The sequence below is a fragment of the Pipistrellus kuhlii genome, unplaced genomic scaffold (genome assembly GCF_014108245.1).
Source record: "Pipistrellus kuhlii isolate mPipKuh1 unplaced genomic scaffold, mPipKuh1.p scaffold_m20_p_15, whole genome shotgun sequence".
NCBI classification, from domain to species: Eukaryota; Metazoa; Chordata; class Mammalia; order Chiroptera; family Vespertilionidae; genus Pipistrellus; species Pipistrellus kuhlii.
Window position 1 is genome coordinate 138,769 of NW_023425460.1, and position 17,796 is coordinate 156,564.

At 41.9% G+C, this 17,796-nt stretch overlaps 1 protein-coding gene across 4 annotated transcripts in view; it reads right to left on the reverse strand.

Annotated features, from left to right (window-relative positions):
- Positions 1-8,395: 8,395 nt before the first annotated feature.
- The window catches only part of CSGALNACT2 (chondroitin sulfate N-acetylgalactosaminyltransferase 2), a 33,341-nt gene continuing 23,940 nt past the window's right edge, over positions 8,396-17,796 (reverse strand). For 2 of the 4 annotated variants that reach the window (XM_036438022.2, XM_045581666.1), the window contains exons 5-8: positions 17,539-17,717; positions 15,848-15,942; positions 13,704-13,785; positions 8,396-8,842 (exon numbers count right to left, since the gene is read on the reverse strand). In XM_036438022.2, coding sequence (XP_036293915.1) covers positions 8,550-8,842; positions 13,704-13,785; positions 15,848-15,942; positions 17,539-17,717 — 649 coding nt within the window. In that variant the 3' untranslated portion in view covers positions 8,396-8,549. Of the gene's footprint in view, positions 8,843-13,703; positions 13,786-15,847; positions 15,943-17,538; positions 17,718-17,796 lie in introns of those variants that run through there. The other 2 variants (XM_036438023.2, XR_004988018.2) reach the window with 2 other exon arrangements.

Consider the following 17,796-nt stretch of genomic DNA (forward strand, 5'->3'; position numbering starts at 1 on the left):
CCACTGGGTGAGACCCAGACCTGGCCGGCCCCACCCCCCACTGGGTGAGACCCAGACCTGGCCGGGCCCCCCCCCCCCCCCCACTGGGTGAGACCCAGACCTGGCTGGCCCCACCCCCCACTGGGTGAGACCCAGACCTGGCCGGCGCCCCCCCCCCCCCCCCCCCGGGTGAGACCCAGACCTGGCCGGCCCCACCCCCCACTGGGTGAGACCCAGACCTGGCCGGCCCCACCCCCAGTCAAGTCCCTCCAGGCGGGGGATGCAGCCTCAGGCCCCTCGGCCTGGTTGCCGGGGAGGGGGTTGAGTCCTGAGGTCCACCAGCCCAGCGCTGGGGTAAGGACACACACAGCCTGAGGTCCTCTGTCAAGCCCATGCCCAGTGGCATTAGGGGAGTTCTGGAAAATATTTAAGAAAGAAGTAATTCTAGTTTTATGAAACTTTTCCAGGTACAGAATAAGAAGAGACACTTGAAACTTATTTCATAAGCTAGCATATTTTAATAGAAAAGGTGAACAGGGATGAGAAAGGAAGGTCTGAGGTGTACTTATGAACATAGATGAAAAACACCTGAAATACACACACTCATGCAAACATAAATACACAGATACGCACATGGTGTGTGCATACGCACGTGCAAGTGTCTGTGTGTATGCAAATTGGATCCGGCAATCTATATATATAAAAGCTTAAGCAAATGAATGACTGAATGACCGGTCAACTGGTTGCTATGACGCACACCACCAGGGGGCAGACACTCAATGCAGGAGCTGCCCTCTGGTGGTCAGTGCGCTCCCACAGCCAACCTCCTGTGGTTCCTGCCCCTGGTGGCCAGCCAATCTCTCACAGCCCCTCCCCCTGGCCGGCTGGACCCCTGATCAGCCCCAATCACCAGCCAGACCCATGCATAAATTCATGCACTGGGCCTCTAGTGTGGAATAAAGATAACACATCATGACCCCACAAATTCAAGGGTACTTCAGAAAACTGATGAAGTCATTTCACCAATTTAACAAATTAAAGATAGAAATCATGACCATCTTAAATATAGTATTTGACCAATGCACTCCTGCAAGATAAAAACTCGCCAAGCAGTGATAGGAGGTAACTCTGCTAACTTTATAAAAGGGTATTTATAAAACATCTCCCGTGAATATCATACTTAGTGATGAAACACAGCACATTCCCTGGGGCTTTGGAAACATAAGCAGGACGTTCACTATTATCACTTCCAGTCAGCACTGCGTGACAAATCTTATTTAGCACAGTAAGACAAAAAAACGATATAAAAATTGAAGATAGAAACAAAAGGTTCACCACTCATAACCTATATAATAAAAGGCTAAAATTCAGATTGTCCCCTCCACCAGGAGTTCGACGAGGAGGCGGGGCCAGCTCGCCAACCACCTTCGGCCCCTCCCCCTAGCTAGCCCTGCCCCCGATCACCCTCACTCCCCCAACCCCTGATCAGGGGCAGGGCCAGCCCACCAACTGCCTGTGGCCCCTCCCCCCAGCTGGCCAGGCTCAATCAGCCCCAATTGGGGCAGGCCAGCCAGACCCTACCTGTGCACGAATTTGCTCACCGGGCTTCTAGTATGATTATATAAGGCAAAAAATGCAAAGGAAACTATAAATACATTTTAGAACTAAATGTTTTTGGCAAAGTTGCTGAACATAAAAATCAAATTTTTCTCTAGACACCAGCAATAAACAATAAACAAACATAAAAGATAGTTACTATGGCATCAAAAATTCAAAACATCTAGGAAAAATTAAAAAATAACACTTGTTTAAGTCCACTATATTAAAAGTATAAAACTTAATTGAAGACAACAAAGACCTAAACAGATGGTTCACATTCAAGGATTGGAAGACTCTGTAGCATAAAGATGTGAATTTTCCCCAGTGACCTTATAGATTCAATGAAATTTCAGTCAAATTAATAAAAGTCTTTGTGAAAATTAATAAGCTTATTCTATAACTTATATGAAAGTACCAAGGCTTTGAATAGACAATCCTTAAGAACAGGGCAAGGTCCCAGACTTGCATTCGGTTACAGAAGTTAGACTGTGATGAAATGGCATGGTGGTAGCCTAATTGAACAGATGAGAGCCCAAATCAGACCTGTGAGTGTACAGCAGCTGATGGACGAGAGTGGTTTTGCAGGTCAGCAGGTAAAATATGGACCTTACAGTAAGGTGATGCTGGAAAGAAGTAAAATGCAATCATCACCTTACACAAATTCACAAAAATCTCTTCTACTTAGGTTAAATACCTAACTGGGAAAAGCAAAGCCACGTTTGAGGTATTCAGAAGATAATATTTAGTCACAGAGATATATGCATCCCTATATCCACTGCAGCACTATTCACAGTGGATAAGATATGGAAACAGCCCAAGTGTCTTTGGATAGATGATTGGATGTGGTACATAGATATGAGGGATACTACTCAGCTGTAAGAAAAGATGAAATACTGCCATTTATAACATCGTGGATGGATCTTAAGGATGTTATGCTAAGTGAGTCAGTCAGAAAAAGCTATGAATCAAATGTTTTCACTCATATATGGGATATAAATCTTAAACTCATAGACACAGACAACAGTATGGTGTTTACCATTGGAAGAGGGGTGGGGGTGGGGGGCTTAAAAAGGGGGCCATATATACGGTGACAGAAGATAATTTGACTTTGGGTGGTGGGCACAATGCAATATACAGGTCATGTATCACAGAAGTATACACTAAAACCTATATAAACCTTATTAATCAATGCTGGTCTAATAAAATGAATTAAAATGAAATAAAAGACATTTTGGTTCATATTTCTTCTGGGCTTAGATTAAGCAGATGACAGAGGGGTTTTGAATCTTTCCCATTTCCCCCAGGGGAGGTCTGAGCGAGGAATGAGGCAAGAGATCTGAAGGATTGCCTGGGAAAGCTTAGTGGAGAACAATATAAACCCCCTAAAGTACATCATAAAGTCCAACTTCCGTGGTAAAAAAGGAGGAGGCAGCGGTGGTGGCGGCAGGAGGGGAGGGGAGAGGAAGGGGGAGATGGAGGGGGAAGGAGCAGCAGAAGGAACATAGCTTTAAAACATCCTTCCCTTTGAGGGCATACATCAATAATAAAAAGTAGAATATATAAAGGAAGAAGATTATTCACAGTAAAGTTCATTTTTATTCATCAAAAAGTACCATCAAGAATGGAAAAAGACAAACCACCTCTTGGGAGAAGATAGTTGCAAACATGTAACCAACAAGAATTAACATCTGAATATGTGAAGAATTCCTATGAACTATTAAACATGGACAAAAAGGCTGGAAATGCAAATTATAATTCATGTCTATACCCCTAGGTTAGAAAAATTAATACGCCTGACAAAACTAAGCATTAGCAAGAGCGTGAAGTGAACTCTCGCACAGTGTGTACTTGGGAAAGTGAGCTGAATGTGCACACAATGAATGACCTAGCATCCTCCCTCCTGGAGAAGTTCTCGCACACCGTAAGAGACCTGTAAAATAGTATTTGTAAAAACACTGCTGCCCTAGCTGGTTTGGCTCAGTGGCTAGAGCGTCAGCCTGCAGACTGAAGGGTTCCAGGTTTGATTTTAGCACATGCCTGGGTTGCGGGCTCGATCCCCAGTAGGGGCGTGCAGGAGGCAGCTGATCAATTCTCATCATTGATGTTTCTCTCTCTCTCTCTCTCCCTCCCTCCCTCCCTCCCTCCCCCTTCCTCTCTGAAATCAATAAAAAATATATTAAAAAACAAAAAAGTTTGAGAGCAAAAGCAAGCAATGAAAAACTAGACAACTCAAGTATCTATAAATAGTGGAATAGTGTAGTATACAGTTACATGCCACTTAATGACAGGACACATTCTGAGAAATGTATCATCAGGCAATTTCATCCTTGTGCAATTGTAAAACGCACTTAGCAAACCTAGATGGCACAGCCTACTGCACACCCAGGTTCTATGGTATAGCCTATTGCTCCTGGGCTACAGCTGTACAGCATGGCACTCTACTGAACCCCGGAGGCAATTATAACAGAACGGTAAGTATCTGTGTATCCAAACATATCTAAATATAGAAAAGGTAAAGATACAGTATGAAAGATAAAGTGGAGCACTGTGTAGGGCCCTCACCATGAACGGAGCTGGCAGGCCTGGGCGCTGCTCTGGGGGATCAGCGAGTGAGGGTGAGGGCCAAGGCCAGGCCATGACTGCACACTGCTGAGCCCTCACAACCCTGTGCCCTTAGGCTACACTGCACCACGGGACCCCCTCAAGCACAAGAGAGAAAGGTGCAATCAAGAGAAGCAGTAAACGTGAGACGTGAGGCCAATACTGCACGTTTCACAGCCGACTCTATAAATGGGAGTGCATGCTAAAATAATGCTAACAAGTGTAGAGTGCATAAATTGGTAACATACTCATTTATATCAGGTATATGTACTGTACTCTATTGTATGACTGGCAGCACAGGCTTGCTTCCACCAGTATCACCACAAACATGTGACTACTTCATTGTGCTACAACTTCTCTCTCCAGAACTACAATATAAACTCCACTATTCTTGTTCGCTGTTGCACTGTGTCTAGAACGGTGCTAATTAAGCATATAATGGGATTTCAAGAAACATTTGGGAACAATTGGTTTAGAGGAATTATTTTTAAAATATATTTTATTGATTTTTTTTTACAGAGAGGAAGTGAGAAGGATAGAGTTAGAAATATCAGTGAGAAACATTGATCAGCTGCCTCCTGCCTACTGGGGATGTGCCCGCAACCAAGATATATGCCCCTGACCAGAATTGAATCTGGGACCCTCCAGTCTGCAGGCCTATGCTCTACCCACTGAGCCAAACTGGTTAGGGTGGGAACAATTGGTTTAAAACACAATGGTCTTTATTATCCACAAATGAGTGGGGTCATGTGGTGTTTCTCTTTCATTGATTGGCTTATTTCACTCAGCATGATGTTCTCCAATTCCATCCAGGTTGCTGCAAATGATGAGAATTCCTTCTTTTTTATGGCAGCATAGTATTCCATCATGTAGATGTACCATAGGGAGGGAGGGGGGCAAAAAATAAAAAATCAATAAAATATGTAAAAGAAAAAAAAAAAGAAAAAAAAAGAAAAAGCGAAAAAAAAATGAGAGGGATAAAAATGGAGAAAACAGGATAATATTAAATATTCCTGAAGACTTAAAAAAATAAATAAATAAAACACAATGGTGTTCTCCATTAAATCCTATGGGACCACAGTCATATACAAGGGCTTGTTACTGACCAATTATGACTGTATTCATACAGTGGCATACTAGTCAGTAATGAAAATTTTGAAATTAACATTTTGAAGTGAATCTCAAAAGCATAATATTGAAAGTTAAAGATAGATAATGAAATAATCTATACTAATAAAAGGGCAATATGCTAATTAGGCCGGGAGATCTTCTGGACGTCCTTCCGGACAAAGGCATGATGGTGGGGTGAAGGCAGAGCAGGTTAGGGGCAATCAGGCTGGTGGGGGTGGCAGTTGAGGGTGAGCAGGCCGGCAGGGTGGGATGGTTGGGGGTGATCAGGCCAGCAGGTGTGTGTGGGGGAAGTTAGGGGTGATCAGGCTGGAAGGGGCAGTTGGGCGTGATCAGGCAGGCAGGCAGGTGAGCGGTTAGGAGCCAGTGGTCCTGGATTGCGAGAGGGATGTCCAATTGCTGGTTTAGGCCTGGTCCCACAGGGACATCCCCAGAGGGGTCCTGGACTGTGAGAGAGTGCAGGTCGGGCTGAGGGGACCCCCCACGGCCGAGGCCTGTAGTATGTATATAAATTCAAAAACAGGCAAAAAGGCCCTGGCAGGGTGGCTCAGTTGGTTGGAGCATTGTCCTTTTAGCAAAGGGGCTGTGGTTTGATTCCTGGTGGGAGTACATACCTACATTGTGAGTTCAATCCCCAATTGGGGTACATATGGAGACAACCTATTAATGTTTCTTCCTCACATTGATGTTTCTCTCTCACACTGCTGTTTTTCTCTCTCTCCATCACTCTCTAAAATCAGCACACATGTCCTCAGGCAAAACTAAGCAGCTCATTGGGTAGAGATACATACACAGTTGGGAAAACTAAGAAGAAAAACAAGTGGCCCTGGCCGGTGGTTAAAGTATCAGCTCACACACCCAAGGGGTCACGTGTTCAGTTCCTTATCAAGGGCACATACTTGGGTTGTAGGTTCAATACCTGGCCCACTGGCCCAGGTTGGAGTGTGTGTGGGAGGCAACCAACATATGAGTCTCTCTCACATCGATGCTTCTCTTGTCTCTCCCTTCCCTTCCACTCTTTAAAAATCAATTTAAAAAATACCCTTTGTTGAAGATTAACAAAAAAAAACCCCAAAAACTAGAAGAAAAAAAAAAAAAAGAAGAAAAATTACCACAAAAATCAGGAAGTGATGAGAAGGGCACACAGAAGACCTTTCACTGGTAATGTTCTATACCCTTTAAGTACATAATTACATGCTTTACACATTTCTATACTTATGATATTTCACAACAAAAAGAAAATTTATCACGTTTTCATTTAATTTTTGATAAAAAATACTTTATTGGTACCGTTTAATGTCAAAAACATAGTGCTGTTTTCATTGTTTAGCTTCCATCTTTAAATTAAAAGCTAGTTTTAAAAAAAACAAGATAAAATAATTTGCTTATATCAAGAAACAAGCTGAAACTTACCTTTGCAAATAATTAGTTTCCCTCACTTTTCACTGGCCTTCATAATAAATACTTGTATAAAAAGGAGACAACAGCCAGTATAATTTTGCACAGGACATTTTACATATCTTCAAAAATAAAACAAGCCTAAGTGCTATCCCAACTTAAAACATATGAATAATTAGTAAGAGTTATTGTAAAATTGAATTCATGTAGCACCAAGAAATTTAGAATTTATAATATTTCAGATGGTATGATTTACTGAGCCAAAAGAGAAATGATTTTTCTTCTGTGATTTTCAGAGGTTTCTATACAAATGGAAAGAATACAGCACAAGTCCCTTTTTAAAAACCAAAGATTCAAAAATCTATGCACGCCTTTCACCATATCTCCAATTTCTGGATCTAGCAATTGACCCTATGGTAAAAGATCCATGTGTGATAAATAGCATAGTATAGTCCTATCTGAAAATAATTTCTTATTCATCTGTCTCATTAATATAATTTATACCTCAAAACATCATTCTATCTGCAAGTAATACATATCTCTTTAAAAATTCTATAATTCAGATTTTATACTGCTTCCCCTTTTCTCAAATCAGTGTGATCTTATGGCATATCTCATTGTTTTTTTCTCTCTTCATGAAACTCTCAAAGTATTATAATAATGCAAATGCATATGCAGCATATATTACCTTGTTAGGACAAAAGGACAGTAAATACATATAAACCCATGCTAAATGAGACCAGACAAAAACACACAGCACCATGCTATGCTCATCTATTCTGAACCACCCACCCTGATAGTGCCCAGGCTCATGTACATGATGCTCCCAGACACACTAGTGTCCTGCACTCCAACACAATAAGTGTCTGTCAAGACGTTTCCATGTGGATTTCAGTTTGTTCAAAATAGTGTACAGCAACTTGATTTCTAATCCCAAAAATGATGACAAAGTTATAACACTTCATGTTTTAATCAAGTCATGGATTCTCATCTAAGTATTTCCCACTAATAACCATTTGTTTAAAAACAAACATTGAGGGGACCAAGCAAAATGAAGTTAAGGAGTTTTTACTTCTGTCTCCTCCTGATTGGGGATTTCAGCTGTGTCATATAATTGACCTCTGCTTCACTGAAAAAGGATTCTTCAAGCAAACTGACCAAAGAATTCCTTTTAAAAACCACAGCCCTGGCTGGGTGGCCCAGTTGGTTGGAACAAGTCCCCTATACCAACCAACCAAAGGTTGTGGGTTTGATTTCTGGTTGGGGTACATACCTAGGTTGCAGGTTCAATCCCCAGTCAGGGTGCATATGGGAGACAACTGATTGATGTTTCTCTCTCTCTCTCTCTCTCTCTCTCTCTCTCTCTCTCTCTCTCTCTCCTCTCTCTTTTCTTCAATAAAAAATTAAAAAAAATAAACCAAGCAAGTTGACTCAGTGGTCAAGGAAGGACCCTTGTCCAGACACTCTATCCTTAACTCCACCTTTACGGGAATGGGATCTCCTTACTGACCATTTCACAACACATTCCATCACTTAGCCCAGATGCAACCAGAAACCTCAGAGCATGGATGCAGGGTACAAAATAACTCAAAGCTACTTTGGGACGCAAACAGCAAATTTTGATTTATCAATGATTCCATAGTGCAATAATCTCACAAAACAGGCTTTGCATTCAAACAGTTGCTTTTCCTTCTCATATGAAGTTATACTGCTAAGGTAAAATGTCAGAAAGAGCACAGAAGATAAGCATGTATTCTTTGAAAGAGGCACTGTGTCTGGCACTGGAATTAAGGCTCAATAAATAGTGCTGGTTTGTGGTTTGGACTAACGTGTCAGTGGTTACGTTAACCAGCAGCTTCGCTGTTTGTCCTGTATGCCTGCTTGCGAAGATGTGTCTCTATCTCTTCCCGGAAGACCAGCATGCCCATGTGCGAGTGAGAGGCTTCGTTCATGGCTTTGGACTGGATGCACATGCGGTACTGCTCGGGGGTGAGCTCGTCGGCACAGTGTTTCTCATGCCACAGGTGGAAGAGCCCCGGGACCGGGGTCCGAACCACCATCAGGTCACCGTGTAAGTACTTTCGATAAAGATGAACATCTTCTCCCCCCCAACCTTTAACTTCCATGTCAAATCCACCTGTAGGATCAAAATTAACACTCTCAGTAACTGCCTGGCAGCAGAACGGTTCAACTGAAGAAGTCCCGTTACCAGGTGACATCTAGGTGCTCAAGGAATGTTTTTAAGGTGTTGAAATCAAATTAAACTAAATACATATTTGAGATTGCTTTGTAAATTTCAAAGATCTATAGAAAATCTTTAGAAAGTCAAGTAAAGAAGAAGGAAATATATATCACCCATAATCTCACCACCTTTAGTATTTTATCACATTTTCTTTCTATCCTTTGAAATGCAAATTTTTCTGGGTTACATAACACTTACCAGAGGGGAAAACAGAAGAAATGGCTAAGCTGGAGATAGAAGTACACAAATGACTTAAAGCCACAAGGAATGAATGAAATGACTGATTGGTTTACAAGGAAAGCAGAGCCCAGGTCTAAATAGAACTGCCAACATCTAGAGGTTAAATAGGCAGAGAAAGATAAGAGACTAAGAAATGGCCCCAGAGGAGGGAGAAAATATCACAGTGGTGAGTGAAGAGTGTCTTGAGGAAGAAACAGTCAAGTATATACAGCTGCTCAGTTAAGAACATAAAATGAACCATAAATATCACTTATACCCTCATGCAGACCATTCTGACGGAGTAATGGGGCAGAGGGCTAACTAGAGGGGGCACAGGAAATGGGAGTTAAAGTGAGACTAGTCTGAGCTGAACAAAAAACTTTTTTAAGAAGCACGAAGAGTATTTCTTCAAATAGATTCTCAATGCCTCTGGCTCCTGTCCTTCTGGTACCTCTATGATGTTACACTTCAGGTTGTTCCAAAGGTCCCTTAAACTATCCTAATTTTTCTTTTCTTTTTGCTACTATATTGGGTGTTTTCTGTTACCTTGTCTTCCATATCATTAATTCAATCCTCTGCTTCATTTAACCTATTGTTTATTCCTTCTAGTGTATTCTTTTTTAAAAAATACTTTTTTATTTATTTTTATTGATTTCAGAGAGGAAGGGAGAGGGAGAGAAAGATAGAAACATCCACAATGAGAGAGAATCATTGAATGGCTGCCTCCTGCAAGCTCCCCACTGGGGATTGAGCCCACAACCCGGGCATGTGTCCCTGACTGGAATCAAACCCAGGATCTTTTAGTTCACAGGCCAATGCTCTATCCACTGGGCCAAACCAGCTAGGGCTCTAGTGTATCCTTCATTTCAGATATTGTATTCTACTTTCTGACCAGTTCTTTTTATGGTTCTTTCACTTGGGGCATGCCATCTGTCTCCTCATCTTGCTGCCTCTTTGTATTTGTTCCTGTGTGCTGACCACACACACAGCAGCATTTGATTCAGTAAGTTCTGGAGCCTGTTGAGATCTCCCTTTGGATGTGCCACTTCTGAAGCTAGCTGGTCCTGCTCTGATGTTGTGTGAAGCTCTCAACTGGGTGTGTTGGTTCTGAGGACTCCTGGGAGGGAGTCCGGTGCAGATCAGTAGCTGAAGCTGATTGTGACTGGCCCTGGGCAACTTGTTTGAAGTTACAAAGTGATCTACTTTGTGGCTGCTCTGCATGAGAACCAAACTGTACCCCAAGGATAACTTCCACCAGCATGAAGCCTGAGGGCAGGTCAGTACAAGGCCAATGCATCTGCCTCTACCTGCTTCCCCGGTTGGTTGCCTGTTAGGCTAGTTTCCGAAGGAGCCTCTGGTGGTACTTGCTTGTGTGGGCTAGGTTTTCAGTGAGTCACCAGGCGGGGGCGAGTGGTGTCCACCAGCTCAATACAGGTTCAACCTCCATGTTAGTGCTGAGTCTGTGGCCACTCAGCAAAAGTCCCAGAGTACAACAAGAGTACTACAACTAGTCAGTGCCGGCAAAGCTTTGTGATAGGGTGGGGTGTCAGGGAGTCAGAGGATGAGGCCAGCAGAGTTTATGATGCCCAAAGAGACCAAGATTTGGCTGTGTGAAGGGAGGGCTCTGCAATGGTCAGATGTGTGAGGGAAAAATGGCCCTGGCCTAGAGTCACACAACTCAGCATGTGCAAGATTCTGCCTGGATCTCCCAGAGTTGAAGATCGGCAGTGCAGGACCACCAAAAATCCAAAGGGTGAGGCTGGTGGATCTCCCCTTAGTGGGAGGTGCTAGTCACACCACCAGGATGGTTGGAAAATGGCCTTTGCCCACACAACTCAGTCACTGACATGCCCCGAGTCTGCCCAGATATATACACCTAGGACCAGCAGCCAATTCCTCTGCAGGGTATGAGCTGGTGGGATTATTGCATTCTCCCAGGCTGATGTCATATAGAAAGGTGAGCTCCACATAAGAAAGATGGCATCTGCAGTGTGTAAAAGGAACTAAGCACAGGGACCCTGGCAGCTGTCCCTGCAGCTCTCTCTCTGGAGCCATAAAACCCAGTCTATCCTCACAGAATTCTCATCAGTTCTGCCTTCCTTCTGCCAGAGCCCAGGGTTAGTGGCAGAGAATGAGATCTTGTGTGATGACCTTTTAAGAGGGTGCCTGGGTCTCTAGCAGACTTTTGTCTTGCCCCACTAGTCAGAATCCCTGCTGATTTTCACAGCCAGAGGTTATGTGGGTGCTTCTTCCACATAACACGTGGTGGTCTGGGGAAACAGTGTGGGGTTGACACAAAGTCCTAAGAGAGAACCTTTGCAGCTGAGCTACCCCTCAGGAATCTCAGCCACCACCAGCGGAAGTGGCTGCAGCCCTTTTTGTGCCTCTGCCCCACCTGCCAGTCTCTATGTGGCTTCTTCTGTAAACCTGTGAGCATTAGCATTCTATTCAGCCAGTCTTCAGTTGGTTATTCAGGTTGACTGTTCCATATTTTTATTGTAATTCCAGTTTGGTATTGGGAAGAGGTAAGTGTAACTTCCACTTAGGCCTCGGACTTGCTCTTTTTTTTTATGATTTCTGTCCCTTTGTGTAAGGTCTTACTTGTTCATCTATTCTTCCCCTAAGTTCTTGAGCATCCTTATAGTGTTTTCACCTCTATATCTGGAAGACTACATTTTAGGTAGATCTGCTACATCTCCAAGTCTTGGCAGGTTGGCCTTATGTAGTAGGTTTCTTGTGGGGCCCAGTGGCACTGTCTTCCTAGTCACCTGAGCCAGGTGCTCCGGGGCTGTCCTTTGTGTGGGTTGTGTGTTCTCAGGCATTGTAGTTAAGTCTTGATTGCTGTTGGCACTTCAGTAGGTAGAACTGACTCTCTAGCTAACTGGCTGTGAGGATTGGCTGTGATTACAGATAGGCTGTTGAGTGGCAGTTGACCCCTCAAAATGGGATTTGCTGTAGTGTGACTGATTTCTTTGGAGCCCACCCTTTGGTGTGTCTTTTTGAAGCTAATTGGTTGGTGCTCTAGTGTGGTCTCCACACAAGAAAGAGGGCATTTGGCTCTGTTGGTCCTGGGACCTCTTGGGAGGGCTCCAGTGCAGGCCCATGTCAGCCTACCTGAGGCCAGTTGGTAGGAGGTACAAAGTGATCAGTCCTTGGTAGCTGCCTGTTCTGCACTTGGAGGTACCTGATGTGGATATGCCATGAATCAAGGCAGGCTGCTTTTAGTGCCAGGCTGAGATCACTTAGCAAGAAGTACAGGGCATGCTCCAGCCACTGATGCTTGTTTGGGGTATGAGGACTTTTCAGAGATTTAAGGGAATTCACAGCATGGATTGCAGCCCATTGCTTGTGAGGAACAGTTCCTGAAAGATGTTGTGCACAGGTTGGGTGGGGCAGGTCTCAGGGCATCAGCAGTGTGGTGAGAATTGTGTTATCTAGTTTCACGGAAGTCTCAGATTTGTCATCTGCAGGCTGGGTGGGGGAAAGGCTCAACAAAGGAAAATGGTGCCTGCCAGCACTTGTCTTGGACAGACCTGCCCCTTCAATGCTCACCCCCAAAGCCTGATAATTCAGTTCCTCCCTGTTTGTCGTTGGTGTTTCTTAAGCTGCTGCCCCTAGCACTGGTGGTCTGGGCTGCAGAGTCTGGTGTGGGGCTGGGATCAGGGGAGACCTCTATGGACAAAATGTCCCTCCTAATTCACATGACAATGTGAACTAGCCTGTTATACAACACTGTCCAGGTAACAGTCCCGACATGGCTTCTCTTTATTTCCTTATATATAGGAGTTCCGTTTACCTAGTCTTCAGGTGGTTCTCAAGGGTGATTGTTCTGTAATTTAGTTGTAGTTTTGATGTAATTGTGGGAGCAGGCAAAAAGTGTTCACTTATTTTGCTATAATAACTGGAAGTCTTACCCAGCTTTCTGAAACTATCGCTGACACTGTTTTCTGCTGGTTAAGAATGGAGTCGGGGTGGGGCAGAGAGCTTCATTCAAATTCTTTATGGTCATTTCTGGCTTAGAGAACTAAGCTAGTAACTCCTAGTCCCCATTCCAACTTCAACCAGGGTCAGAGAGAGCAGCCGTTTTTTCATTTGTTTTAGATACTAGGATTTTGCTTAATAGTTCAATAGACAATTAAAGGGGGTTTCATTTCTCAATAAAAAATACAAAAGCCCTTGGACTAGAAAACTCAACATTACTTTCTGCTGTAACAATCCATGATTACAACAGATCTTTTGTTAGAGAACTCAAATCAACTGCAAACATCGTAACAAGTCACAGATATCAAAACTAGTGTTTTAAAGAAACAATAATATATTACACTTTTATTTTATCTTTATAACCTCATTTTTGCTATTTAAAGACAATAATTATAAACTCATGTTGCCTTTCCTATATCCAGACTCCTCTTTTCAGCTATTCTTAGACATTTATAATTTAATAGAAAAATACTCAAATCTGAAACTTTTTAGAAATTGCCCTAAGGAAGTACTATAAATTCATAAAGTCCTATCCTTAAATGTCAGGCATACTTACCAATGGTCAGGAAATCTGATCGGTACTGACAAGTCATTCCAAAGCCAAAATCTCGCCAAAAGCCAGAATCCTTTTTGTGAACCTTATGTAGAGAAAGATAAATAAATAAAATTAGTCCCTTAAGGACTAGGAAAAGTTTTAATCAACAATTAGAAATTAATGCTTTCCAAATAATTTTCTAGTCATTTATATGACTGATAATGAAAACATATATTTATATTATTAAATCCTTATAAAACCAAAAAATATAGAGTGGGGGAAAAATAGGTTTATAGTTTTTTATATGGAAAATAATATAATAACTAATAATACAATAAACTCTGTGTTTTGCATACTCACAACTATAAACCTACTCTTTCCCCACACCTCGTATAAATATTCCCCATAAGCAAGGATCTGGCCGCTTTCAATATTTGAATTCAAGCCCTGTACAAAATGCAAGCCGAGGTTACTAATAATCAAACTGTGGTGCCTGATCTCAAGGGCCTCGTTCAATCCAGGAGCACAACAGATGCGCACACTGTAATACACTGTGATCAGTTCTACAGAGTGGGCCTTATTTGGTGCCTACCCAGCATCCATTCCCCTACTCTCTTCCTGATTATATAGAGTTTGGGTCCCATGCAACCGTAAGTTTCAACTAAACTACTTCCACCTCTACCTTCAGACGGGGCAATGAGGACTCTATACCAATATGACAGTCTCACCCCACTTACTGTAGGAATTGGTTCATAACTGGACATTAGAAAAAAGGGGAGTGTTGTTGAGAACTTTAGAAACAAGCCTCCTTGTCCTTTTGAGAAAGCTACTAGAAAAGACACTTGCACTTTTTTGGATGGTGTAGGGAAGTCAGCAAATTTCAGCCTCCAGGCTGAGTCTGGCCTGCCACCGGGTTTTGTAAATACTTTTACTGGAATACAGTCATACTCATTTGTTTACAAATTTCCTATGTGCTTTCATGGTACAATGGTAGAGTTGAATAATTGCAACAGGGACTGTATAGCCTGTAAACCCCCAAGTATTTTCTATGTGGCTTTATACAGATTAAGTTTGCCAATTCCAGGTGTAGCGTATAGCAACATTTGGAACTGCTACAGTCTTTTTACAGCATGAGGGAAACCCGCTTTGAAATAAAGCTAACACTTCTGAAGCCCAAGCAAAGAAAGAAACTCAGGGCTTTGATGATACTGAGGCCCCAGAATCAAATAAAAGTTGAAGCCTGATAAACCTCTTTTATTTTACTCATACTCCACTGCACATGCACTGTGTTTAATCTGTGGACATAGTTCTGGGAGCTGGGACACAGCAGTGAATAAGAGGTGACAAAGTCCCTGCCTCTTTCATGTTATTGGTTTTCCCCAAGTGTCTGGCTGGTCTTAGTTAAGTGCTACTCACTTTTGTTACAAAAATCATTGTTCAAAACCCATGGCTGTTAGCTATGATTACAGGGGCCTCTCTCCAATAACAGTGGAAGGGGGTGGGAGAAAGGGGGCTGAACATGAACTAAGGTACAACGTATCAACAGTAGCTCATCTTCGCATTCTGAGGCTCCCTATCCTCCCTACAACTCCATATTCTCAGTATCCTGCCCCAACTTTCTGGCTCCAAGGACTATACACACTGCCTCAGACTGCAGGCCAATCTCTGAGATGACTGCCGATTAGCACCCCCCTGGAGAAAGCAGCAAGCACACATATTCCAGCATGTCCTCCTGAACATGTCCTAGATTGTTCTCTCCTCCACGAATCCTTTTTCTCAACTGCCATTTTACAGAAATGTCTCAAACTTTACACTATTAATGTAATTCTCTAATTCTCCAATACAAATATGCTTTCTTCTTCTTTTTTAAAAAAATATTTTATTGCTTTTTTACAGAGAGGAAAAGAGAGGGATAGAGAGTTAGGAACAACGATGAGGGAGAATCATCGATCAGCTGCCTCTTGCACACCCACTACTGGGGATGTGCCCGCAACCAAGGTACATGCCCTTGACCGGAATCGAACCTGGGACCCCATCCACTGAGCCAAACCAATTAGGGCATAACTACAGCTTTTTATTGAAATTTTGTTAACTACTTGTGGAACAAATATAAAGGAACCTAGAAAGGATCTTTGGGGCCTTTCATAATACAGCAATAGTCTTACCAGCTGTTGCTCCACAGGAGGGGGCGCATTCTGATTGGCATAAACAATGGCAGGGTTGTAAAGACTGAACACCACAGGGTAAAACACCTTCTTACCTATAAATTAAAATGTACATTTATATCACACAAAGAAGTCATAAAATGAAGGACTGATCTATATTATAATATCTACTAATATTTTGTTAAAGTTTTTCTTTGATCCCATATGGCAATTTTATTATATCAATATTGTATTTTATTAATATTCAGGCTACTGAACATCCTACTGATTTGATAAACATGATGATGACTTTATAACATATCAGTAGTCCCAAGGCTATGGAACTATAACCTTGAAAAACAACAGAGGAAATAAAACACACTAAAGGGTGCTCCACACATTTATTCCCTTGACTTTGGACAGATACAAAAGGTATTCTCTCAGCTATTCATTAGGTGAGCCATTTATTACTCATTATTTCATCTAATTAGCAGGAATATACAGGTTAACTTTGGCAGTCACCAAGAAACTTACGTTGAATTCACCCTTCAAAATTAACCATAGAAACAGTAAATCCAAAGAATACTGAACAGAGAATGGATACTGTATAGAAAATAATGAAAACACAGAACTACAGATATATTTGAACAAGATTTGGAAAAGTTGGGAAGGTAAGAATAAAAAATACCTGATATAATAGCCCCTGCAGAAACTCTTGTCATTATCATTCAGCTTGAGAGCACTGAAGGAACCTTAAAAGCTAACTATCCAATCTCTTCTTAACAGGGACCCCCTTGCTCCGATTGGCCTCAATCAGACGAGATAATACAAAGTGCTCAGTAGTTGTCAAGGACCCTGTATGTAAGGCAGTAGCCTTCTTATTACAAGAATCCTAGCAGATACTAATCTCACTTTCCTTAAAACCCACTTAGGGATGAGGAGCTCAGTCTCCCAGAGGCAAATTTATTTCTGGATATAAAAACATTTCTTTCACATTGAGCAAGTATCTCCTTCAACTTACACATTTTGAACTTCAGGCTGTCTTAAACCTAACCCTTGCTTACTCAATAGACTCTAAGAGAGTTCCTGACATCCCACCAAATTAATAAGGTGGAAATAATCTGTATGATATAAATAGTTCTACATTGAAAAACCCTACTATGAGATTCTTAAAATACAGGAAACCTTTTCAAGACTTAAATTACATTAAAAAGATTTAAAAAGCATTTATAGATTTGATTTATAAAAATACCGTTTGCTCATACATCTTAAAAATATCTATAACATAAAGCAAAATATAGTAAATCATGCCAAATGCACCGTCTGGAGACCAAGCATGTGTGAATGCTGTGTGTGTACTGGTGCCATCACCTGACACGGAGTGCTTTTGACTCTCCCATATCTCCACACAGTTGGCTTGCCTCTTTTTCTGATGGGTGCTGCTTCCTCCTTGCCAATTTCAAGACTTTTTATTTCTTTGCATTTGTTTGTTTGCATTCAAATGTAGACATTAGAATTTGGCCATAAGAGAACAAGGGGTATGAACTTCAGAGGGACAAATTTTTACTTTTTGACATAATATTGTTAAACTATACCTTTATATAAAGTATTAAATTATATTAAAATATAACTTTAATAAAACATAATTAACTTAATTCAAAATATGCAACATGCTGACCTACACTCAGCTCATCTACTATCATTTTACGCACCTGGCTCAGCATTTAACCGGCAGCTGTTAAGGAATTCGGCTGAGAAATATATATCAACATCACAGAAAAACATCAAGACCTCTCCCTTGTCCCAAGCTCGGGCACCCACATTTAGTCCTCGTCCACGATTAAATTCTTCATTCAATGAGACCAAGGTGTAATTGTGAAAATTAGACTCACTATGAGGAAAGCACATATAACAAATTATAAGTCCCACTTAAAGTTTAATAACTCTCTTCCTTCATTACAACTTACAGT